The following is a 26,370-nucleotide window of genomic DNA, read 5'->3' on the forward strand; positions in this document are numbered from 1 at the left end:
GACACACGGTCATGCTCTGACTGAGCTACTGTCAGGAGCGTCAATCAAAGTAGGAACAAAAGAAGATAAAATCTGTAACAAGAAAGAGGATTCTGTTGATGTGTGTCTGTGGAAGGGGGGGCATAGAGAGGCCTGCAGGCTTCTACTGTGACCTGCACTTTAATTTTGCTGATGTCTTTTATCCCATTTGTTCCCATCCAACCTGCGTTCCAGGTGTTGGAGGGGAACGTCTTCACTTTGAACTCCAGAAAACTCTTTTCCCCGAGTGTGTTCAAACATGCCGGGACGTCCCACCCGGGTTCCTGCCCTCTGCTTTTCCCCCGATAACCCCCCCCCTTTCCCTGAGATGAGGCGTCTGTCTCCATCAATTATCCCTCAGCAGGGGAAAAGTTCCACGGGAAGACAGGAAGTGTGCTGCATTTACAGGATTGAAGGTAGTTGCGTGTTGCTGCTCACTCGTAACTGTAATTGTGTTAAAGCCGCAGCAGGAACAGAGCGAAAGATCATCATTATTCTGTCTCAACCCCACCATTTGAACTGTGGGAGCCCTGTTTAACACTTTTTAAGAGGAATTACCAGTTGTTGCAAGTACTGGTGTTTGGTCCTGGCTACTGAGACAAAACTCAGAGAGACGTAATTTGCAGATCCCAGTTCTGAGTCAAACAGATTTCAAAGTTAAAGAGCAGAAATTGGGTTAAACCGTATAAAAACTCTGGATAAATAAAGTTGAAAAAGGTGCAAGTAGAGCCCCATTTAGCTGAATTCAGATCCGTCTGATTCAAGTACAAGGTGATAAATCGAGTTAATTTTAGTTTTTATAGTTTTGAGCAGGAAAATTACCTTCAGACTTTTGAAAAATTATTTTCTCTTCACAGCCTGAGAGCTGAAACTCAACTGTGTAGAGGGCAAGATGTCTCTGGCCAAACTCCTGGGGGTTTGCCAAAACCCAGTAAAGCCACTGAAATAACCCCCCTCCCACAGAGGAGACTCGTATCTAAGAGCCGGCGCGCTGAGAAGCGTCTCCTCTGCCGCCCAGCGGCATCATGCTCTCTCATTGCCATTATCATCCACAAAGTCAGTATGAGACCATGCATTATAGATGAGACACGTCTTCTCTGCCTCAGACAAAAGAGGCTGCGCAGCAATCCCTGCTGCTAATGCAAGCGCGTTTTACCACCTCTCGTTTCACATACACACACTTAATGGCGTCAGCTGTCAGTCACGCTAACCTGTTAATGTCCCCAGTGAATAAAACATGAGCAAATACTCAGACATTACAGACACACAGAGGTGATATCCCGAGCCGAGCGGGAGGGAGACAAAGAGCGACGGCGCCTACCTGATGCAGCGATCCCTCGTAGACACAAACTCCTGCAGAGACACGGAACACAGAGTCAGGAATATTTGCATTAGGACCTTGTCGGGACCAAACATCTGGATGTGCGACCGAACCCGGTGTTTGCCAGGGATTATGCTAATCTCTTCCTGCAGACTCCGGGGGGGTCAGACCGTAGAGACAAAGGTCAGGGAATCAATCCCGTCCACACATTCAGACGTGGCTTCCTGGAAGTCCTGAGTGTCACGTCTGTCAGAGTGCAATGTCAAAATGGTCGATGCGTCACTCTCGGGCAGAAAAAGGCTCAAGATCCACAAGATCCAACTCCTGATGTATCACTGATATATCGCTGATCATATATGTGATTATGTTACACCCCCCCATTAAACATGGGCTGCTGTCAGTCTTCCTTGTTTTGGCCTCCTGATTTGAAACCTGACACTGGAACCTCCATTAGACCAGTACACTCTTCTTAACAATGAATATTTGAAAACTTTTGGAGTCTCGGCTAGAGACAATCAGCACGCGACTGTTCTTAAGTCACTGCATGAAAAACTGGCCCGGTACCAACACTAGTGGCTGAATATTCAGTTCTAAAACCACTTTATTTGCACTGAAGCCATAAAAACAGTGTCATCAAGCCACCCCACTGAGCCATTTTATATAACAAACTGGCAGACTGCAATTAAAGGGAGGTAAAACAGCAGCAGCATCGGGTCGGGAGATGAGCCGCGCTTTATAAATAATGGAGTAACATTGCAGTAACAGTCATATACAATTCATGTTTCAATCTCATCCTCTGCTTGTCGGCGAGGATCGCATCTGAAATGTACAGTTTAGATATCGTACACAACTAAACACGCGACCAAGGATAAATCAGTACCTGGGTGATTCCACGCCAACAGGGGGCGCTGTTTTATCCACAGCTTTCATAAGTGAAAGCTGTAATTCCAACCAATGACACTTATTGGACAACTCTGGGGAGGCGAACGTAAATAAAGTCAGCCTGATTAAAATTCTATTAAAACATCCAAGCTCGCTCCACTTTAATGAATTGCTATTTATGGCGTTCCAGTGCCAGCAGTCAGCTAATAGACTGTGTTTGTGCTGACTGTGTGTGTCTGTGCATCACTTCTCTTCATACAACTCTGACAGTCAGTCAGCATGATCCTGCTTATTAACTGAATCTAAAGTCAGTTTCGATCAGATGTTCTTGTGGCGATGCTCCCACAGACAACTGTTGACTTCCTGCTTCCCAATAGGAGATGCCATTTATGGTGACACTATCAATAAATCCCGGCGTTAGCCAGCACATTTGGCCAAGACAATTAGGTATGCAATCACCTAATGTGACGCAACCTTTAAATTTAGATCCCAGCGTAGCTTGAGCTCCTTCTAAATTCAAGCATTTGTCCAAGTGTCCACCACTAACAGTTGCCCCGCGGGGTTCTTTAAATCCAGGCGCCAGTAAATCACCTTTAGAATAAAGCACCAGGATGCTAATGATTACCTATGCTCATGGAAACAGACGGATGGGTAAAGACGTGCCTTCATCCCGCCGTTTGCACAGGGCCTCACACAACCGGAGAAACCTGACACACCTCCGGGGAAATGAAGAGTGAGAGGTAAACACTGACCACAACGGCTCTCCTCCACCTAACAAGAGCAGTCCGATAGCTGCAGATGTGCTCTCAAGGACGCCCAGGAGCCAATCTGATTAGCAGGCGGCTTGATGATGTTGCCTTGTTATCTCTCTGTGTGGGAGAAAGGCTGCACTGTGAAGTCTAATCCAACCGTTTAATCTGCTCGTCTGCAGCTCTCCAAAGGAAAAAAAACATCCTTTTAACATATATTAAAATTTTGCCTGATTTTGAAGTCCAACTCATCAAAAGATGATTTGGTTACTGTATCTCGTTATAATGCCAGCATGTCTTCGCTGTTCCAGTCTCTTGTCGTACGCAGCGGTGAGATTTACGCCTTCTAACCGCAGTAATCCACTTTTGAGGACACGCATGGAAGCCAAGCACGGTGGGTTTTAGTTAACATGCTGGTTTGATGAAAATGTGTCAGGCCCATAAAGATCCCCACGTTTCTGGGGTTTATAGTTGAAAATAGACGATGTGGTGGTGCCATTTGGAAATCTTGGGTAATTCATCCTGCGTATTTACAAATGCATGATGGGTTTCTTTCAAAGGGGGCCTGAGGGAGAGTCCAACCTTTCTTTGGAACCAGCAGAACAGAACGAAACTGCAACTAAAACCTTGTTCTTAGATAAGCTATGAGGAATTTTTCAAAATCTAAAAACTCTAAACTTCTTTTTGCCCCAGAGAACAATAGTGACACCAACAAGACTCAGTTCGGATTTGTTCAGCCTTGGTGGGAAAAAAGAAACACCGAAGAGAATAAGGTCCAAAGTGAAGTAACATTTTGCTAATCAATCTTTTTAACGCAATGAAATAACAGTGTTGCCATGGCGATATCTCAAGTCGGTCAGAGTTTGGGGCTTGGAGGCTTGAGAAGCTTTGAATGATCAGAGATTCTGCAGAGAATCACGAAGTTTTCATGCTGATGACGAAAACAGAGTCTGAGCGGCTCAGGACTCAGGTATCACCGAAACATCCGTTCTGAGGAGGCGTCGATGGAGAATCCTTCCGTGGTGGGTTCGTGCTTACAGCAGCGGCCAAACTCCTCCTCGCCTGCTTCTCTTCCATGAAGTTAACATGCAAAACTCCACTCCTGAACTGCCCCCATCATATTTTCACCTTTCTAAAGACGTTGCCGTGTTGCCACCCCCGACGACTGGAGCTTCTCGAACTCTCAGCTTTATTAGAGGAAGTCTGGAGGTGAACGGAGGCTGTTTAATGGCTTTTCTCAAAAGCTCCAACATGCAAATGGCCCTTCCCCACATACTGTGGGAGTTTGATATATGACGAATAAAGTGAAAACTGGAAGGGTCAGACGGGTGGGAGCTGCTCTGCTCTAGTTCTGTCAGGATTCTGTGGCTGCGCATGTGGAGGCTTCAAGCAGCTGAGACACATGTATGAATATTAAAAATTTACAGAGGCCACAAGCTCAAGATCAGATTCTTATATGTGCTGCGGAGATGAGAAGGCGGAGATGCACAAGAGCAAAGGCAGGTTCACCTCACAGACTCCTTCACTGCCGGTTTAAGGAGAACAGAATAATCATTCATTCATCAGAATCACTGATTTAGAGGGCACTAAGACTGTCAATCAACAACTATAATCCATCCCCCCTCCTCCAGGGAACTACCTGTTCACCCAGGAGTCCCACTCAGGAAGTTGGGAATAACTTGGTTTTATCACACGAGTCCACGTTCTGCAAGATTTCCGTCTGCTGCCTGACAGATGGAGGAAAAGTAGCCCGAATGGAACTAAATCTCATCGCATTTCAGCTCGGCTGCTGCTCCCTGATAACCCTTGACCTACATAACAGCCCGAACAACTGTTTAAGTAAGAGAAAATACCAACCACGTATCCCTGGGGGGGCAGCGAGGATCACGGCCAATGCGCCAACCAATATCCAGCGACCACCCATGACCACGGCCAAAAGGAGCATTAGATCCAAAATTCCAGCCGGGTTAAATACGCGCGGTGTTTTTGTGCTTATCTCTCTAGATCAAACGGACGCAGCTCTCAATGTGCATGTTTGACGTCCTCCGTGAAGCTAAAGATCCAGGAATCCAGGAGGAGCAGGCAGGAGCGGCGAGAGCGGGCGGGCGCGCCGGGTCCGAGTCCCGAGCGCTGCGCTCCGTGCTGGAATGCGGCGCGGCACCGAAACCTGGAGAAGTGTCCACCTCCTCCCTCCGCAGCCTGGGAGCTGCCGGCCGAGCACGAAACTCTGGCAGCGAAGGGATCACGGGCGAGGGGATCCGGTCCTCAGCCGCGCAGCAGACGCACCAGCAGCGGGGACGCGTTTAGGCGCGGAGGCTCCTGAGTTGGCCAGTCGGCACTTTCTGCGCTCCGCTTTCAACTCACTTCTTGCGGCGCAGCGGTCTTCCCACCACCCCCCACCCCTCTCCTCGTCTTCCCCACGTCTCCCCGGGAGGACGTCCCACCTCTCCTCTGCTGCCCCCACCCCCGCCACCCACCTCACGGGTATCATAATCTCACATGATGGGACTACGATCCTTCGGGGATTAAAACATGAGAGAGATAAATTTGAGGGGTTTTTTGAGCGGAATCCCGGATTTATCCCTTTAATCCCATTCATGGCTGGAAACCATAAATAAAACACCACTATCATCTCTGCGCGGTTCACTGTCACGAATGGACGTTTTATCAAACACTCAGCTGCCTGTATCAACTAATGTGGGAGCTCAGATTATTCATGCTTTTATAATTATCTTATTGGTTCCGTATTTTTATCTAGATATTTAATTTTGTGAGCTATGGAAGAGGATATTGGCGTCTGTGGCGCAAGTTAAACTTATTCAAGAGCCTAGAAAATGCAGAGGACTTAATTCCAAAGGAATGTTTTTAGAGAGTTCAAAGTCTCCTACGGGCATCAGTGGCAACTGTTTCACTTGTGTTTCTATAAAGTTTTAGCACTTTCTCGCATGATGATTCTGCGTTTTTCTTGTCTCTGCGGCTGCGGGGGGGTGTTTGGATCGTGTCTGACCGTGTCTGTGGGTCTGTCCGGGGCTGGGATCTTTAATCAGAGGAGTGGGATTCCTCAGGGTCACATGGTTGTAACCTGAGACCCGCTCGTCGCTTTTGTCCTCTTCCCCAAACCCAAGAAGCAGGATCGGTTTTGCCTTCGAACGAGGCTCTTTTCATCCACGGTGGGTTGTAACGAGGGACGGTTCGACGCGGCGGGCTAAATAAAATGAATGAATGAATGAATGAATGAATGAATGAATGAATGAATGAATGAAGTAAACCAGTTGGCCTTCGTGTGCGACAATAACTGATATATTCCTGGAACTCACCACCGTATAATCATTTTGACATTTTCATGTGGAGCCTTGTGATGATTGAATTCTTTGTTCTCGCTTTGATGTTTTGCTTAATAAAGTGGTTAAACAGAGAGGAGGTGTGTTGCTACCCCCCCCCCCCCCGGGGACAGACAATTCCGCGCGGAACAGATAACATAAATTGGATGTCTCAATATTGGTTGGTGCAATCGTATGGAAAATGCAAAACAAGTGCAAATATTGATGGGGAATCGCCGTTTTCCATTTGGAAAAAAAACGACCAAAGAACAAGTCAGAAAATAAAATTTAAAAAAAACAAACACATTTTCGCCTGGTCGAGACTAAATTAATGGAACTAGAACACGGCAAATTGGCTCCAGCACTATTGCAAAATCCACTTTTTATTACCTCTATTTTCCACTGTCAAATCCTATTAAAGTAGCTGCGGCAACAGCCTGATCGCCCCACAGGGGCCAATGAAAGGTTCTACTAATCTCGGGCTTACACTCGATATTAACCTGCATAGCACCGAAGGCTGGGTATGAACAGGCTCAACTCATCTTAGTTTTTTAATTATGTCCTTTTTAAAATCAAGTGACTCTCTTGCCAATCCGGCACTGAAATTAGAGGGAAATCAGAGGAAACTGTAGAGTTAAACCTGCCAAGAATTGATTTTCTGCTGCGGCTGATTTTACTTCGAATGTTGTATTAGAGCCACCTTCTGGATTGTTGGGGGTGACTTTCTGCATGCCGAAAGGAAATAAAAAAAACTTCGAAACTGACGCTGTTGTGTCGGCAAAGTGTGATTTTAAACGCAACAGGTACTTCTATGCAGGCTCGAAACCGCGGGACACACTGCCCTCTGGGGGCTACTTTTGAAATTACACCAAACCTTACGGCACCTGCAATTGCTTTTGATTCATGGTCAAACGCAACAGCAAAAACTTAAAATTCATGAGTGTAAGGCATGGTTTATATAACAGAAGGAAGCTTTACTCTGGATACAGCTGCTTTCTTGGCTTTGCCTTCCTTTAGTCACCCTGGGATTATTGTAAACATGGAGTAACAGAACTCTGGCGTCAGCCTTTATTTTATTCATTACAGTGCATATTTACAGTGTGAAACAGGTCATTCCACCTTCTCTGCTGCTGGTTTTTGTAGAACATCTTCACTCTTGAACCACAGAGCTTCACTGGTGTGACTGGCGATTATGGCCCGCTCAATGAAAGGTCCTGAGGGAGGAGAGAAAAATGTTAAATATGGTGAGCAAAAAAAATAACTTTAACCCATTTTTCTGTTTAACTTCACACAACTTGAACATACATAATTGGATTTATTTTTTAATAACTGCGTTTTTGTCAATTTTGCTTTATTTCAAAGTCAGAACCTGCACTCAGAGACACGCTAATGTAATAAATGTTTCATGTGGTCCAGTCTCGTTACACAAGCCATCATTTTAATCCTTCAACAGTCAAAAGGCAGAGGATGAAAGGTTGTGAAGCAGAGCTTCAGATATTTAAGTGTTTTTCATCTGTTCCCACTTCATCCTCTCTTTTATTTCTTAACATGCACAAATTCCCCGCAGTGCTTCACTTCTCTCCTAATTTTACTTTTAACTTTCTCATGAATAGTTAGATATTCGAGCCTCATTTTCCCTGTTGTCTCAGACTTCCTGCATTCATTTTGTGATTTATCAGCATGTGCACGAAATGCCTCATGAATAATCCCCAGAAGCCCCCTGGGTTTTTCTTATTCTTTTATTCTCACCCACTCACTGCATATTTGCTCTCTTTTCTCAGTTTTGAGCATTTATTGCAAACGTTTTCTTTTGTTTCCTGCCCACGCTGAAGTCACAGTTTCCATCTAAACGATTTGGTGAAAGGCATTAGTGGAAATGATGAAAGAAACTACTCACATTGCTATAACCGCAACTTTTTTTGAACTTTAACATCTATTGCTCTTGAACGTTTCCAAGCAGGAGTAATTAAAGTGTGCCCACAAACCTGCAGCCTCCGTTTCCCCCAGCAGAAAAACTGCTGTGTAAGGTTTTTTGGCACAGACTCAAAGAGGGCACGCTGCTCCCAGAGTTCAAACGGGCCCAGGCGGCCCCTCGCTAAAAACTGCTGTGCTGCTATAAAAGCTGTATCGCCGCAGCCAGAGAGACGTCTCGCCCAGCCACGGCAGCACGGAGGACCCTCAGCATTAAGACAAATGCTGGGCTGTGTTGAAGAGGCTGAACATTCAGAGCGCCAGTGGGCTAATTAAGGGGAAGGATTTGCACAGTCATGTTTATTGTGAACGGCAGTCATAGACCTGCTTACATCCTGAAGATGCTGGAGTGAAGGTGACAATGGGCAAAGTGGCCTCATTGGAATTTAGCATCTCCTTCAACATCTCCTGGGACCAAGAAACAAACACGCTGGCTAGCAGGAATAAAACTTGGCTTCTAATCAGAGATGCAGGATTAATGGGAACGTCCAGCTTCCCAAAAGGCCACCTGGGGCTGGAGCCTTCAATCCTGAAAGTTGGGCGGTTCATTCCAGGGAGGGCACAGGTGACGACGCTTCATATTGCGAGCTCAGAATCAATTACAAAGCACATCAGCTGAGCCCCTGGCCCTAATGACGGTCCCATTAGCTGATAATTGTGCTCAGCGTCTTATTAACTACTCCGTTGTGAGCAGGGCTCCATTACACTGGAAAATAGATCTCTGGTCCGTTCCCTGCAACTCTGTGAAGATTGGGACGAAATGGGATCAGCTGCATCTGCGGTTCTGATCTGACCTACCACCCCGAACCCGTAGCGTTTAGATGGTGCTGAATGTTTTGTGACAGGTTTTTCTCTTTCTGTTGTTCATTTCTGTCACATTGTCAGAAGCCATTAGTCTCCATTTGTTCCTGCACATTATGAAAATCCATTAACGAGACCGTCAAAATCAAATCTGCACTATGATTAACTGTGAATGTGGCCAGAGCACTGAAATATACCGCCCTGCAGAGTTTTCTCTGCTGCCTCTAGATGCTTCATTAGCCACAGCAAAGGTGAGCGGATCACTACGGAGACCAGTCCGCTGGACCGTCAGGCATCAGAGCGCAGGCCCAGGCCCCAATTCTGCTTCTTCTCAAAAACCCAGCCCAAAACAATTCAATGGAGAGGTTGTGAACAGCAGCTGGATTGGTGCACGTACCCATGTCGGCAGGTCGGTGGGAGCAGACGTCCAGCAGGATGGTGCGCAGATTGGCAAAAATGTGCTCTTTGGGCATGTCGAGCTGTGGAAAGGAACTCTGCTTTAATCTTTTGGCTTTGCTTCATGTATTTGCAGGATATTTGATCCTCATCAGTTCTCTTAATGAGACGTACCGTAGCGATCTGGGTCCTGATGTAACAGTCGCTCTCCACAAAGTACTCATGGCCATACTTAAACAATTCCAACATCTTGGGAATGCGAATGCCGACCGAGCCTGGAGGAAAGGTAATGTTCAGCATTGCAGTATAATATTCATCCAATGACCCAAACACTCAGGTTACCTCTACTGTTCTTAGGAAACTTCTTTCTCAGCTTGTTCCTCAGTGGCGCAAGTTTATTCAGGATCTCTGGAACGGCTATGTAAAAGTCTGCTGAAATCTCCTCATCCAAGATCTAAAGAATGAAAAAAGAGCGGAAGATAAATGGAAGCTTTATGTTCTCCATGCAGCTTCCTGTATGGACCTTTACAATACTGATATTAGATACTTCCAAGTTGTCCAGATGATGTAATATTTACGGACGTTTGTGTGACGTTGAAACCGACTCACCGGCTGGATGAGCTCCACACCTCCAGCTAACACAGCTCCATTCTCCATAGCAACTTTAGCTTGATTAGCATCCTGTGGGAGGGGACAGGGTGTGTTAGTGCCACTGCACATCTGCATCATGCTCAGAGTAACATTCAGGCTGCCTGGAGAAGATAAAAACACTCTTTACCTCTGTGAAAACTAAAACTCTGTTCATCTCAGTCTTGAACAGGTGTGGTAGTTGCACCGTGCTGATGAAGGCATCCACTTTTTTCTGAGGAGTAGAGCAATGTTACAATTACCGTACTTATTATGGCAATCAATAATAAATCACTCGGTGTAATTATTTTTCAAGCTGTTAAACAAAGCCCAGAGCAGGTGAGAGAAGGTCAGGGATGATTGGCAGCCTATTTCCTTTGGAGTGGTAGAAAAAGCTGCTCTCAAGCTGCTTTTACTGATTAACCAGTACTTGTTCAAGACGTTAATTCACAGTTTAGAATGTAATGTATATACAAATACCTTTTTTTGTAGTTTCATGTTCAGCTGTAGATCAATGTATACAGGCTGCTCCTGGGGAGTGAAGTCCAACCTCTGAAAGGTTTTCAGCATGTCAATGGCTTCCGACACGTCATAGATTGTCCTTGGGTAGTACCGTAAAATGTACACGTCATCCACAGGCGCCCATGCTGTTTTTCCATAAGGCTTATGTCTGTCCGTGTCATCAATGACCTTCTTTTGTTCCTTTGGTTCTTCTGTGACCTTGGGCTTGCTTTTCTTTTGGGCCCTGATGATTTAGGAGATAACCGCTTACAATGCAATCGTAAAACGAGTGAACCTTCTAGACAGTGCTGCTAAATCATATTAAGAAACAGCTTCACATTAGGATATTTTTAAAAACAATCTTTTAAATTGATTGAAATTGAGATAAAGCAAAAGTTTAAGCTCACTTGACAGCTGCAAGTGTCCTGACAGGTATCTTTCTTGGTGTGGTCTGCGAGGTAAGACCCTCGACTCTGAGCAGCTGCCTCTGACATCCCGCAAAAACTGATATAAAGAAATCAATTTAAATTCTTAAAAGCCTAAACATAAGGAAATGAATCTCTTTGACACATATTACTTTGTTAAATTATAATGAAAATCTGCTCTTGCCAACTCGAATCTGAATAAAGATAGCGTGAGAAGATAGTTGACTGGGTACTAATATTTACCTAAAGAAACGAACCTCGAGAGTTATTTTTAACCTGTTAGACGTGACAAATGTGATCGTTAAAGAAAATAAACAAATCGACGAGGATGGGATTCGAACCCACGCGTGCAGAGCACAATGGATTAGCAGTCCATCGCCTTAACCACTCGGCCACCTCGTCCGCCAGCTATTGACACTTCTGTGATAAATTGACCTTTCTGATCTGTTGCCAAGCATGAACTTAATCACTAATAATTTCGTGTAATTTCATTCTCAGTTAATGCTACATACTTCGCCCCACAACCAAGAGACGTTCTGCCGTTATATATAAGATAAAATGTATCCATTTTATACTCCAAGGTTCACATTATCTAGAAGGATAGGTTACCGTTAAACACATCCGCAAGCTAGCTAATGTGAAACACTGGCTGTTTAAGTACAAGCTGAGAAAAAATTACACAATTTAACACGGACAACTATCTCTTAGCGTGCTTAGCTAACAGATTAGTGACTGTATTGGCATTCACAGGAGAGTAATTTGAACAAAATAACTGACCTTTCCATAGATTACGCGTGCAGGTTGCCATGTCTGGGTACACAACTGTTCCGGGTAAAAACAACGAACGAATAAAGAGTTCCAGCTAGCCACAATCAAAACTCACAGAAACGAATATTTCACACTTCTGATTGACATTTTCATACTTATTGTACTATAAATGAAAATACATTTGAAACAATATTGCGATGAATGTTAAACGGCATTTGCTAATTTTCTGACGCACATAGGTAATGTATTCAATGTTAAAAATAATTAATGCATTTGATAGTATGTAAGTTTTCAGAACCAAAATGTGGTAATTTATTCAGAGTTCGGTACAATCTGATTGAAACATAATTTTAATGGTTTCAAGGCGCCTTTTCGTTTTGCTAAACATTACAATTCTGTCCATTTTCACTTCTTGAAAAGGGGGTATCATATGGGGAGCACACGCTGTGACGTGAACACTCGTCTCCCGGGTACGAGCGGAAGTCTCATTTGTTGTTCTTCGTTCTGTTTCCGAGACGTTCAGGGTCTGAACGGGTTCTTCAGCCGTGCCTGCATGTCTCTCCAAATTTCTCGCTTAAGTCGTCTTCTCCTGCCCATGAATGAAGGTAATGCCATTCCTCAGTTCTTTGTCATGTGGCGGACATTTTATCTGTGCCACTTCGAGTTTGAAATAGTACTGGAGTGCGCTTCGATTTGTTGCACCCCCGCATTCTGCCTCGGTGAGACCGGGCAGCATGCGCCCCTGCAACCGCTAGCCGAACAAATCCAGCCCCCTGCTTTAGGCTTATTTGTTGGTTGACCTATCGACAACTTTCTGCGGGTTAGTTAGAATAGTTTTAGCACCTCTGAATCAGCTTGTGTGCATAAGCAGTGAATTTGTTTACCTGGTTGCCTAGTGAGACAGCTGGGCCGAACTTATCCAGAACGGGCCCGTCATTAGAACGTGCTTGTCACTTTTGACATTAGAGCTATGTTTGGACCCTCAGCTGTCACAGCAGTTGCCCACGCTATTTTTCTGTTCTCCGGATCTCTGCTGCGCTGAATAAATAACTTATTCCAGGTTTGCCGTAATTCTTGGCATTGCTGTGTAAGTCCCGGAGTCCAATATCTTTGCACTAGCAGATGTAATATAATGTCCGGTGTAAGTCCGTCTCGTTAAAGCCGTGACATGAGATCAGCGGAGCACCATCAAGCCAAAGGACACGGTCCGTGCGTCCGACGCGCACTGACTTTCCCCAGTCGAGCGTAAACAGGTTACATAAGTTTGCAAACTTCAGGGGACCTTAATGGCGGCTGGATGCATGTTGTCATTTTAACATTGTTCCTTCGCGTGTACATATGTTCAGATTGTAGTGTCATAAATTAGCTTTGCAGTTTTACACCTTTAGCACGTAAATTAGTAAAAGACTTTTGAATTGCTGTTAATGTAGGGTACCCGCATAGGTCGTCTTTATCGGTGCAGTTAGTCTTAACTAATGTTTTATATCACTTAATCAATTGATCACAGTGGTTTGATTTATACTGTATCTATCTGATGAACAAGCTCCTGGTCGCCCGTCTGCAAACTTTTGTTATTGTGTGTTTTCTCATTGGACTAAAATTACAGTGTATATTTAAGCATTGTGTCTAGTTAATCTGGGTGATTTACTGCAAATCAGAATAATTTCAATTGATGATCCATCTGTCCCTTAGATTAACAGGTATGCCAAAGGAAAAATATGATCCTCCAGATCCCCGTAGATGTTACACCATCATGTCAGCCGAGGATGCGGCCAATGGGAAGAAGTCTTACTGGGCTGAGCTCGAGATATCAGGTAAGCCTTGTCCCCTTTTTTCCAATGATCTTTTTAGTGTCACACATCTGTTTTTTTTCCTTGTGATTCCACCCCCCTTCCCCCCACTACCTGTAAGAAATTATTTCATGTTGGCTGAAAGCGTGTCTTATAAATTGGTAGTTACAGATTACAGCGATGCTGTACATATGCTATCATATATGTTTAACTTTATAGTTGTTCTGTCCCCTTGTTTGTTCTGACGCAGGACGGGTGAAAAATCTGAGCAGCTCCTTATGGACCCTCACCCACCTCACCGCGTTGCACATCAACGACAACAACTTGACCCGTATCCCACCAGACATCGCCAAACTGCCCAACCTGGTCTACCTGAACCTGTCGTCCAATAAGCTCCGCAGCCTGCCCGCAGAACTGGGCAACATGGTCTCTCTCAGGTGCGCTGCGTCTGTGCGTGCGTGTGTGTGTGTGTGTGCTCAGACAGTTAAACTGTTGGTTTAAGGATAGGAACCCTGTAGATCTTTGAGATAAATCTCTTCTTAAAACCTAAAAATTAGGACACCCGGTGAAGGTGACCGTAAAGGAGCAGGTGAAAGAAAATGTGTGATATTAAAAGGTTTTCTTTTTTTCATTTCTTTTGCAGGGAATTGCTTTTAAACAACAATCTTTTACGAGTTCTGCCTTATGAACTTGGGAGACTTTTCCGGTTACAAACGCTGGGGCTGAAGGGTGAGGTTATCTGACTTATTTTCAATGATCCACATAAATAGCATGCTGTGAAATTTCAGTTATTCATTTGTATTTCTGTCTTTTCGTCGTGGATTTGGGCACATCACAGGAAACCCTTTGTCTCAAGACATTCTCAATCTCTACCAGGAGCCAGATGGAACCAGAAAGCTTTTGAACTACATGCTCGACAATCTAGCAGGTGAGCAGCTCAGTTCTTTGGCCAAAACAAAATCTTTGATAGGAGTATTTTAACCTGAAATACGTGTGTCACATCCTCGGCCACATCTTCATCTTCATCCTGTGGTTTTGCTCCATGTTCAGTGCACCCAGAGCAGCTCCCCCAAAGACCTTGGATCACTCTGAAAGAGCGAGACCAAATGACTCCCACAGGTGGGCTGTGATGTCTTTGTAGGGTGAAACAATGTCATCCTAAAATACTGTTATTTAAACTAACACTGTTATTAAATGCAATGTGGAATATTTTACACACTGTGTGAAATGATCAAATAAGATCATTTAGTTTATTGGAGGGTAGAAACAAAAATCCTTGTTAAAGCAGAGACTTCTCCTGGTTTATTTCTGATTTATTTCATATCTTAACAGAAGCTTTGCCTTTTTTTGCAATCTGGGAAATAAAACCTTACTCTGTAACCCCAGACAAACCTTCCACTCAGTTATCACACTTGTTTTTCTCAATTAAAACACCTTACTGGATTTACTGGTTAGGTGGCTGCGAATGTGATAATGATGACGTTAACTAGTGTCTCCTCACACGTCTGCTCGCGCTTGCAGCCGCCTTCACAGTCATGTGCTACAACGTGCTGTGCGACAAGTACGCCACGCGACAGCTGTACGGATACTGCCCATCCTGGGCCCTCAACTGGGAGTACCGGAAAAAAGGCATCATGGAGGACATCACCAACTGTGATGCAGACATCATCAGCCTTCAGGTCAGACCACACCTTTGTGTTTTCTGTCGTCTAATAATTCAGCTGACGTCGTAGCAGCAAGCTATTAATGACATCGTTGTCATCGTTAGCTGATTCGCGCAGCGTCTCTGTCTCTGAGGAACAGGCACAACCTCGGGTTAATAGCATTTCTAAGAGAATTGTTGCTTACGCTGGTTTTCCTTTCACCGCCCTTGCTGAACGTCCTGCCAGCACCACATAAAGACGCGAGAATAAATGTCAAATGCTGAAGAATTATCTTCGCAGCGCTGGATGCCACACCACTGTAGATCGTCTGCCGACTGTTGTTCAGCTGCTGGGATGTTGTGAAGCATAAGTATAAACTTTGAAACGACGGCAGCGGGGGGGGCCGCCAGAGTCGTTTGGCTTTGCGACGGTCCATTTAACAGTTGTTTGGACCTGTTGGTGTTTACCGTGCTAGCAGAATGGTGCCTTTCCCAGAGCTACGCTGGCGCTGTGATGAAAGTTAAATATGTGATCAGGCCACGGTATCCAAACGTGTTTTTGAAAATTTTCCATATGGCTCCGAATGATGGCGAACAAGGCGGCAGCATTTGTAGCTGTGCCCGCTGCAGTTCAAAGACCTGCTGGAGGTCACCCTTGATAATTACGGCAGCCTTCCCAGGCGCCATCTGCTGACTTTGAACGAGCGACTGAGGTTGAGGCGCTCAGAACAGTGTCAGTTTTAGGAGAACATCAAACTGATTTGTGGGTCGTTCAGTCCTGCCGGTGAGGTCGTTACCAGGGAATTGTCTTTCCAGAGCCTCCAACCATCAACACAGTGAAGAGTAGGGAGATGGTGCTGTTTACTGACTCACAGTTGAAACTATTTTATTCATTATTTACTCTGTTAGCTGTTTGATGGTGTAGAAGATTGTTGCCATGGTACCCTAGACATGTTATATTGTCTGCAGGAGGTGGAGACGGAGCAGTACTACACGTTATTTCTGGAAACGCTGAAAGAGCGCGGTTACGACGGCTACTTCTGCCCAAAGTCTCGTGCCAAACTGGTTTCCGAACAGGAGAGGAAACACGTTGACGGCTGCGCTGTGTTCTTCAAAACAGAAAAGTGTGTTTCAGAGATTCTTTTGTAAGTAGTAAATCTTTTGTTGCCTCTAAATGTCTGCACGTTTCTGTAGGTTTACTTTGGTCCAGAAACACACGGTGGAGTTCAATCAGGTTGCCATGGCGAACTCCGAGGGCTCGGAGGTCATGCTGAACAGAGTGATGACCAAAGACAACATCGGGGTGGCTGTCCTGCTGGAGGTCAGCAAGGACATGTTCTCCGGCGGTAAGAACAGCTGCCAAACCATCAAAGATTCATGTGAAACCAGTTGACGAGCAGTGCTGGAGGGAAAGCTGGGGCTGTGATGTGTTAGTGCCACAGGGTGTCAGTAGTGACTTCAGCGTGGAAATCAGCCCAACAGAGGGTGCGGGATGTTTCATTTCAGTTCTCTCTTCTGCCCTTTCAGGCATGAAAGCTTCCCAGGAGAGGCAGCTGATCCTGGTGGCTAACGCACACATGCACTGGGACCCCGAGTACTCGGACGTCAAGTTGATCCAAACCATGATGTTCCTGTCTGAGCTCAAGAGCATCGCAGAGAGGGCCTCGGGCTCTGTGGCGACCGGTTCACCGACCTCTGACCCGTCCGCCATCCCCATCGTCCTGTGTGCTGACCTCAACTCACTGCCAGACTCGGGTACAGCCGCCTCACGGGGGAGCTGTTTACGCCATTTTCCCGATCATTTATGTAATGATCAATTCTACCGATGGACACGTTAGCCCGTCACAAAAATATACTGCCGTTGTGTGATCCAGGTGTGGTGGAATACCTGAGCAACGGAGGGGTGGCTGATAACCACAAGGACTTCAAGGAGCTGCGCTATAACGAATGTCTGACCAACTTCAGCTGCAACGGCAAGAATGGCAACTCGGACGGAAGCATCACACACAGCTTCCAGCTGAAGAGTGCCTACGACAGCAACGTGATGCCTTACACCAACTACACCTATGACTTCAAGGTAGACAACAGATTTCTTTGGATTCTTCTTATTTTCACCAGCAAGATTTACATAAATGCACATTGGGAGCTGTTTTGTTCCGTTGGTACCGTGAGATTAATGATAAGAATCAAGATGAATCATCTTTGAAGTTGATTTTTGTTTTTGCTTGAACTTTAAAACATCCGGTTTCCTTCTTCAGGAAGTTGTAAATGAATGTACCAGTTCCTGATACGGGACAAATGTCATTAATTGGCTTTCCGTTTGAGTAAAATGTCTTTTTTTTTTTCTCAACGGGAATGTCCTCAGGCTGTATAGCTTTGTAATCACTAGTCAAATGTGCTACTTATTTATATCAGGAGACCAAAGACGGGAAGCTTAATTCCAAATGTGGTCAATAAGGGAAGCTGAATTTTGGTTTTGGTTGTTGCCCAACAGTCTTTGATTAAAGGCTTCCTTTATTTTCGGTAATTTCTTTTATCATTAGCATATTTAAACGGTGGCAGTTTCAGTTTTATTTGTCCGGGGAGCAAAGCTAATGAGCTGTATTTGTCGGCAGGGGGTGATCGACTACATCTTCTTCTCCAAGACCCACATGAGTGTCCTGGGCCTGCTGGGACCGCTGGACAGCCAGTGGCTCATCGACAACAACATCACCGGCTGTCCCCACCCCCACATCCCCTCGGACCACTTCTCCCTCCTGGCCCAGCTGGAGCTGCAGCCTCGCCTGCCCCACTCGCTCAACCCCATCAACGGGCTGCATCTGCAGGTCCACAGGTAGTGCAGCCCCAGAGACCTGCCCCCCCACCTTCAGACATTGCCCCCCCCCCCCCTTCCCTTTCAGGTTTGTACTGGAGCCTGTACAGTAGAGCAGTCATATTAAAACACCATCTAACCCCTCCGACCCGGTGACACCTACTCAAAAGGAGTGAAGTATTTGCCCTTTCTTTGCTCCTTTTTTGGGTTTTTTTTTTTTTGCACACTGTAAATGTTTTGTTTGACTCCCTCAATACCAAATGTTGATTCTAGGTTGAAGTCGCAGAGATAATCCCTGTGTCGGTGGCTGTTCTCCTACCTAAATGCTGTCGGCTTTTAAAAAAGAAAACTAGCAAACGCCTGCCAGCAAAGTCGCACATTTAATTGAACGTTTCACTCGGCTGTGAAATCGTTGTTTTAGAGCTGCTCCTCCCCACGGGAGCAGTCTGGCATCTCAAATCACCCTGCAGGTATTTTATAAAAGGAGTAACAGTATAAACAGTGAATCAGTCTTGTTGAAGATGCAAACTGCAGTTATAATCACAGGTTCCTATTTTCTGTCTATGAAACACAGAAATACTTTCCTTTCCACTGCATTTAATGGCATACCTGCATTTTATACAGGGGCAAGAACACGAATTGGTTTTTAAGAATTAAAGATGTTATCATTGTAAAAATAAGTCTCTTTTATATGGCAGACGGCCGTGCAAAAGAAAACAGCAATAAAGGTATTGATTCTTTTAGGAGGAATTGACCTGACAGTATCACCTTAACATGATTCTGTTAGTTGATCTAGTTCTCACGTGTGCTGCAACCTCTGGGTGCACATCACCAAGGTGCCGCCTTCACTGCACCAGTTTTCAAATCAGCATCATTCTGTCTGTAAATGCATCCTGGCATCCTCTCGCTTTAAAAAACCAAATTGTGGTTGTTGTTTTTTTTAATATGAATTCTACATCTGTTTTACAATCAGTTGATGAATAAGCTTTTATTCAGCACACGCAGTCATGCTTTTTAACAGCCGTTAGAATCAGCCTGTTTCAGCTGACTGAACCTCATGAGTTCCTTTTTTCTGCTGGTGCCAGATGAGAAAAACCCTCCTGAGAAGAAGCCGCTCCTGATTTGTGACGGGACCTGAATGTACAAACCAAAGGCTACAAAATTGGTCGTTGGAGCTTTATAACGGCAGATTCCTGTGAACTCTGAATGTTGTATAGACCAGATAATTAGAACTAATAGCCCTTTATGTAAGTTGTTACTCAGGGCTATACTATGCATCCAACAGTACCTCTTAAACAAAAGACTCATGGAGTCGATTTTGTATGAGCAAAAACCAAACAAGAAGCTGTGGATCTGGAAATTCTTTATAAGCACAAATAATGTTCGTACACCCACACACACACACATACACGCCGTTGTAGAAGTCCTTTCTCTGTGCATTTTTGACAAAAAACAGCTTGGAGAAATCCCGAAAAGTTTTGAAAGTCTTGGTAGTTTTGAAATTATGGAGTTTGATGCAACTTGTGATAAATAAAAAAAACAATAATCAAATGACCTAAAGATTTACTCAAAGCAAAATCGGTCCCCTCCGTGTACAGGGAGGCTTTAAACTGCTTTGTCAAGCCTGAATCTTTCAAACAGATTCTTTAAATTTGTCAGTAATTTGCTCTGTTGTTTGACGGTAAAAAGCCATAAAGTTGCGCCCTCTAACCTCAGCTTTAAACCGCGCTCAGTGGGTTTTCCTGGCCCGGACGGGTAGCATCGCTCGCTTCGTTTGCACATATTTCAGCGCCAACACTAACGCTGCACCACCACCACAGTTGGAGTATCGAGTCCACGTTTTCGAGCAATTTGAGGTCTTTACTTCACTCCTTAACTCGCCTCGTGTTTTGGGTTTGTTTTTAATTCAAGGTTTTTGTACAACAGTGTGTAAATGAGTCGCCTCAGGTGACCTTCACGTCTGTGAATGTTCCATTCTCTGATACTGAGATGCGCCAACGGGCTTTTTCGTCTCCTGACCGGTGCAATAAGATCTCATCATGTAGGTGAGCGCAGCCTTTGCTGGGCTCGTTTGCAGAGTCCAGCTGTTGTTGTTGTTGTTGTTGCTGCTGACAACTCTCAAAGCCTCTGACATGCAGCCTTCCAGTTGGTACTTTGTACAACTCGTTGTTATTAAAGTTTTTGAGAAAAAATGATAAATGTTTTAGGTTTAAAAGCAGCCTGTCTTGATGGTATTTTATTCCTCCGGCGGGTCAACTTTTCCTCAGCTGTTGGTCACGTTTCTCCTTGCACATCCTCCGATTCCGGTTGCAGCTTGTTCAGCAGCAGCACTATTTCTGGTAGCACATGGGATACTTTGCACACACGTTTTCACTGATTCATTTCCATAATCACAATTTCTGAATGTGAAAGTCTTACCGTCACTACTGGTAAAAAATATTTTGGGACATCATCAGTTTTTGCAGAGAAAAAAATGCTACTTTTTTTTTTTTTTTTTAATTAAAAGCTGCAAAATGTGCACCATGATCTCATGAGTAAATGTACCAGAGTCTTCTATCAGCTTAGTTTTCATTGTTGTGTTTTTATGAATTGTGCTGCTTTGAATAATGTCCAAGAAAACATTCAAGTCAATTTCACTTTACATTTCTAACATTTGTTATAACATCTGTGGAGGGGGTTCTCTGTATCGCAGACCCGTACCCTCTTTGGAACATTAGAAAAGTCATCATCCTGGCCCAAACATGAGTTATAAATGAAAGATCAAAAGATGCTTTTAATTCTCAACAAAGATAAAACCCCAAATTTTGGAAAAAAATTTATTGAAACATTTTTGGAGTCACATTCACGGGAAAAGGTTCCAGGTTAGATTCCAGCTAATGCCTAAATGTTTTTTGTTGAAATGGATACAGAGACAGACATTTTGACATCTAAAAAATGTATTTTAGTCTAAACATTTGAACTCTCTAAACACGTCATGGCTCATTAGAAATAGATCAAAAGTAGAGCACCCAGGACAGCTCCAGGATGGACACCGGCTCAGAGTGACAGCAAGGTAAGAAATCAGAAGTTGACGGGAGCGGTGGTGGAACTGGGCCTCTCCCCTTCTCTACAAAGCAATAAAAGAGTTAATCACTCAGAATTGTGTGCAAAGAGAAATACTGTCATGCTCATTTAAAGTCAAATAGAATCACTTTTGCATCTTGTTCAGCAGGTCTTTGAACCACTTCTGGTTGGGGTCGATGCAAATTTTGGAGCCATTCTTCCTGGTGAGTCTGTGGAGAAACGTGTCACATTTGATTTCGTGTAACCGGATAAAAGACGGATGCCATTTGGTGTATTGAAAACCAGACGCTGACTCACATGATTTCGGGTCGCCGACAGTGTCCAGAAATCGGGAGCATCTCAATTTTCTCGATCACATTAAGCGGAATTGGTTTCCTGATGGTCCTTAAGCAGTGACACCCAAAGAAAGCTGCAAAGGTGGTTGAAATGTTTCACTTTTCCTGCCCCAACTCAGGATTTTCGGAGTTTTTAAGCACCAAAACATTGATTTATCCCCTTGAAAATTTCTGAAAACATGTATTTTGGGGTATTTTCCACCATCAACAATCAGAAAACCAGCCAAATTACAGTTCAAGGTGGAAAATAGAATTATATATTTACCCCACACACACAGGGTGTAACTTAGAACAACAGTTGCAGTAGAAGAGTTCAATTTTGATTCAGAATCTCACCATCTGCAGTGATCAAACAGCAGCAGAGCGTCATGACGACCAGGAGCGTTGGTGGTTTCACCATCATGTTGATGCTGGTTCTGGCAGGAGGATGTGAAAGTCTATGAAAGTGAAGTCTGGATTTATAAAGACACAGAACAGGAAGTTGCACACGTGGCAGCAACTTGACCTTGAGTGTCTGACCCTTTTTATTTAGGAGGGATAGTGGGTGGGGGGGGGGGGGGGGGGGGGGGGGGGAGGAGCAGCGGTGGGTGGAAACATATTCTGGTAATTCAGAATTTGGATTTCCTCTAATATATCCATCGTTGTCTGATGTGGTCTCTTTTTTTTAAAAAAATATATAGGTTGGAAAAAACCTTTTCCATGACATTGCTTTAATTTGCTTTAACCTTTAATTTGATCTATTGAAGGTCCCTCCTGACCTGGATTGGTGCTGGATGGTGGCCTTGCAGCCATGAGCTCCTTATGAAGGAATGAACAGGTTCTTTCTAATGAAAGCAACAGATTTAAGGGATTTTCTTACAGGATGAGAACATCTCAGTTGAAGAGACATCAATAAACATTTTATTGATTTTATTGATGTTTAAAGGCAAAAATGAGACAAACAGAGGAAACCCAGACCACCTCCAACGAGACGGCCCATCAGCTCAGTGTCTTCAACATGGGTTGAACCAAATAAAATTGGGAAGTGAAAATGCTGTGAAGGATTCGGGAGAATCCCCAGAAGAACCAAAGATGGGTGGATTTTTGAACAGCTTCTTCCTTTTTCATACGGGGACCCAAATTTAGACGGCTTCTCATTTGTGGGGGGAAAAGTCGTTTATTTTCAAAGTAGCTTTGATCTTATTTCTTATATAGTTTCTCTGCTTCTCTCTCTTTACCCCCCGTATCCATCTACTAGTCTAGCACCTTTAGAGCTGTATGCGAGCCTGCCGACCTCCGACCCTGCTGACCCATTCTACTCTTATAACAGCAGCTTGAATTATTAATGTATTTCTATGATCTCTACCTATTTTATCCTCTACCTGTCCTCCCCCCTCTCCTCTCTCAACCCAGCCGGCCATCAGCAGGAGGGTCCCCCTACATGAGCCTGGTCCTACTCAAGGTTTCTTCCTGTTAAAGGGGAGTTTTTCCTTGCCACTGTTGCTTGTTGGGGGTCAGGCCCTGGGATTCTGGAAAGCGCTATATAAATAAAGATTGATTTGATTTGATTTGATTTGATCATGCAGACCTCAACACTTTCTGCTAGGATGTGGTGGAGGAACAAAACGCGCTGGTGGGGAATCGATTTTATTTCCAATCGATTCAGTGACTGAATGTACCTAGACCGGGGCCTGAAAAGCTCATGTGTAATGGGTCATTTATTCGGGAGTCAGGATTCAACCTCGTGCTAAAATCTCTGAGTCCAGAAGAATCCGTGTACAGAAGAGAAAAGTGTCGAGTTAGAAAAAGAAAAAAGCTGAGTCATGTAATTGAATACTGGTGGGGAATTGAATTCTTTTCGCTGAATTGAAACTTTACACGTCTTTATATGAAACTCTATACCGTGCCTGTGTGGTTAAAGCAGGAGCTGATGAACGGAAACTAGGTTTGCAAAAAAAAAGTCTGCATGTCAACGTTCGTTCAAGGACCGATCGTGTCATCGTGTTATGTCACCGAACTCCTGCTCGCCCATCGCGTAGCATCCATCAGACCCTCGGCAGTTGACGTAAACAAATGTCTGGGATCACAATCCAACATGAACTCTGACCCTGACTCGACCACTTTATCAGGTCCAGCTCGCCGACTGAAGGTTTGAGGCCCTTTTGCCTTCAGGGCTGCCGTAATTCTTCAGACGTTCAACAGGCCGTTGGAGACATTCCTCAGATATTTCTTCCAACCTGCTGTCCAGTTTTGCTGAGGCGATGTGAATTAAAGCCTCACACATCACACAGCTGCTGCAGTTCTGTCAGCTGCACATCTATGATGGGAATCTCCCATCTCACCACGTCCCAAAGGTGATCTAACGGATTTAGATCTTGTGTCTGTGGAGGCCACTGGAGTAAGGCCAACTCTTCGTGTTCTGGAAACCAGTTCGAGATGATGTGAGCTTTGTAAAGTAGCCATCAGAAGTCGGTCCACTTCAGACCAGCCGGTCTGGCACCAACAACCAGCCGTTCTTCTCCATTCTGATGTTCAGTTTGAACTTCAGCGGGTTGTCTTGACTACCAACATCTGTATCCATGTTGTCAGATAGAGATCTGATCTGATCTTTCGTCAGATGATGATCCATATCAATGACATCAGCTTCCTCTTTTAAGGCCACTACTGAATTTCGCTAAAATACCACAACACATTAGCCACACCCTGTGAAGAGCAGCAAAAGATTCTATAATTATATTATATATAATATATTTTTATAATATATATAAATAATATATATTTTAATATATATTTTATCATACACACACATACACACGCACACAGAGTAACAGTAACACCCAAGCTGAGTATATGGCTCCAACAGATACCAGGAACCACATCAGAGATCTCTGTCCAGAAGAGCGCAGTCCTAGGAACAGCTAAGATCCTTCGCAGAACCCTCAGACTCCCGGGCCTCTGGTAGAGGACCCAAGTCTGAAGGATATACACACACACACACACATGCATTTCTATAGCGATTATATATATGTGTGTGTGTATGTATGTATATGTATGTATATATGAAGAACTTTGTTAAAGTGGAAAGTTAACAGCTGGAAATTACATCGAAGTCCTCCTGGAGGCATTGGCTTTTGCCACACCACCTGGAAGGCTGCTTTCAACAAAAACTCAACATGTTTTGCTTTTTTGGTCAAATGTAGTCTGGGGGCTGCTTCTTTGAATGAGCTGGGGGCGCTACACAGCCAGTACAGACACTCAAAGGTTAGCTCCAAGACAACTGTAGGTTTCTTAGGTCTTAACACGTAACGTAACCCTGATTTTTATATCTCACTTTAACTGACCTAAATCCTGTGGTGTTTCTCAAGGATCCAGTCTGGGGCCCCGTGTGATTCGATTAAAATAAAACATAAGTTTGAAGACCAAATACAACAATACGCATGATTTGTTATGTGTGAAAACTATAAGCAAGTATTTTGCATCTTGACCAAAGAAAAATCAACTATAGAACTTTTAATAAACTAGACGGCCTCACTCCAAATTTGATTTTAAAATCTGAAAAATCTGAATATAATTTTATTTAACTCTTAAACTGCCGACGAAATTATTAAATAAGACATTTACATTCAAAATGAAAACTTTTTTTTCTACTGAAACAGAAACTCTTGAGGGTTTTTTTCAATTAATGAAACTGCCAACCGCTGGTATATTTTGCAAATGTTGCAACTTTCTGTGGCCTGTTGTGGGACTCTTGACTCGAGCAACAGAGGAATGTTTAACACTTTATTTGTAGTCACCGTAAAGCATCGCCCACACCTCTGACGTACAAAACTGTACAGTTGTGTTGAAACCAAATATTTCTGCTCCATTTGATGTTGATTCAGGCAGCGCACATTTTCCTTAGCAACATTTTACAACCAAATATGGTAGAATTCACATCTACAGTAAACAACTGAACACCCGGCAGAGATTTTTACCTGTGATTTTCATTGTACACACAAACTAAACCATCAACAACTCACCGACCACTTTATCACGCCCTCCCGCTCAACAGCTTGTTAAGAGCAATATCTAATCACACACTCACGCGGATGCAACTGTAGACGCAGTCAAGACGACCTGCTGAAGGTCAAACCTGCATCACAATGGGGAGGAAAGGGAATTTAAGGGATTTTGAATGTGGCCTGAGTGTACCCACCAGACGGGCTGGTCCCAGTAGTTCAGAAGCCCTTGTTCCACTGGGATATTCACTCACAGCCATCCCCAGGGTTTACAGAGTATGGTCCAAAAAAGAGAAGACATCCACTGAACAGCAGTTGTGTGGATGACGAGGCCTTGTTGATGAGGTCAGAGGGGACTGGGCAGACTGGTTCCAGATGATTGAAAGGCAAAAGTAACTCGAATAACTGCTGGGTCCAGTCAGGGAATGTAGAACACCTGAACACACAGCAGGTGGAACCTTGAAGACGATGCTGTACAGCAACAGGACACCACACCGGTGACCCCTAATGTCAGCTAGGAACAGGAGCAGGAGGCTTTAATTCACACAGACTCTGCAAAACTGGACAGAAGGTTGGAAGAACTTTGGCTGGTCGGACGCGTCTGGAGATCAGCTACAACATTAAGGTTGGGTCAGAATACGACACAAACAACATCGTCACGGGGGGCGCGGGCTCTTTTAGCAATGGGAAGAATTTAAACAAATAGTATGTTTTAGCATAATATGTCCTAGATATCAGTTTGCATTTGCTACGAGTCCATCTGAACTGACCGAGACACGGCGCGTTGAAGGTGCAGCGCGCCCCCTTCTGTCCGAATAAAAGCACTACAGTGTCTAACTTCGGACTTGAATTATAGAGTGTCAGGAATCTACAGACGTCACTGAAACAGAACACATCCTTGTTCCTATCTTGGTAAATACTGAATCTCCCCGTTTGATTTTCTTCTAACAAACAATAACAACACAGGTTCTG

The 26,370-nt window shown here is 44.3% G+C and overlaps 4 protein-coding genes and 1 non-coding gene across 5 annotated transcripts in view; 1 reads left to right on the plus strand and 4 right to left on the minus strand.

The window, feature by feature from the left end:
* fras1 (Fraser extracellular matrix complex subunit 1) overlaps positions 1–6,340 on the minus strand; it is a 107,818-nt gene extending 101,478 nt beyond the window's left edge. Inside the window, 2 exon segments of the mRNA XM_011615350.2 lie at positions 1,340–1,371; positions 4,828–6,340. Coding sequence (XP_011613652.2) covers positions 1,340–1,371; positions 4,828–4,915 — 120 coding nt within the window. The 5' untranslated portion in view covers positions 4,916–6,340.
* A 908-nt stretch (positions 6,341–7,248) lies between these two features.
* On the minus strand, positions 7,249–11,929 carry mrpl1 (mitochondrial ribosomal protein L1). Its single transcript, XM_003974664.3, has 9 exons — positions 11,789–11,929; positions 10,994–11,090; positions 10,566–10,830; positions 10,237–10,320; positions 10,068–10,139; positions 9,801–9,912; positions 9,633–9,733; positions 9,460–9,541; positions 7,249–7,504 (listed from the first exon to the last, which is right to left on the minus strand). The coding sequence occupies exons 1-9, from the start codon at positions 11,817–11,819 to the stop codon at positions 7,401–7,403; spliced, it is 948 nt and encodes a 315-aa protein (XP_003974713.2). The 5' UTR covers positions 11,820–11,929; the 3' UTR covers positions 7,249–7,400.
* trnas-gcu (transfer RNA serine (anticodon GCU)) lies at positions 11,332–11,413 on the minus strand. Its single transcript has one exon. It is a non-coding gene; the product is annotated as a tRNA-Ser (tRNA).
* Positions 11,930–12,151: 222 nt separating the features above from the next.
* On the plus strand, positions 12,152–20,241 carry cnot6l (CCR4-NOT transcription complex, subunit 6-like). Its single transcript, XM_011615351.2, has 12 exons — positions 12,152–12,384; positions 13,472–13,593; positions 13,820–14,006; positions 14,213–14,298; positions 14,408–14,497; positions 14,620–14,688; positions 15,091–15,248; positions 16,181–16,335; positions 16,406–16,557; positions 16,739–16,966; positions 17,086–17,288; positions 17,827–20,241. Exons 2-12 carry the CDS (start codon positions 13,482–13,484, stop codon positions 18,046–18,048), a joined length of 1,662 nt encoding a protein of 553 aa, XP_011613653.1. The 5' UTR covers positions 12,152–12,384; positions 13,472–13,481; the 3' UTR covers positions 18,049–20,241.
* A 584-nt stretch (positions 20,242–20,825) lies between these two features.
* On the minus strand, positions 20,826–21,853 carry cxcl13 (C-X-C motif chemokine ligand 13). Its single transcript, NM_001246294.1, has 4 exons — positions 21,758–21,853; positions 21,384–21,495; positions 21,215–21,295; positions 20,826–21,129 (listed from the first exon to the last, which is right to left on the minus strand). Exons 1-4 carry the CDS (start codon positions 21,822–21,824, stop codon positions 21,084–21,086), a joined length of 306 nt encoding a protein of 101 aa, NP_001233223.1. The 5' UTR covers positions 21,825–21,853; the 3' UTR covers positions 20,826–21,083.
* Between the last annotated feature and the right edge of the window lie 4,517 nt (positions 21,854–26,370).

This window comes from Takifugu rubripes, chromosome 21 (genome assembly GCF_901000725.2).
Source record: "Takifugu rubripes chromosome 21, fTakRub1.2, whole genome shotgun sequence".
NCBI lineage: Eukaryota > Metazoa > Chordata > Actinopteri > Tetraodontiformes > Tetraodontidae > Takifugu > Takifugu rubripes.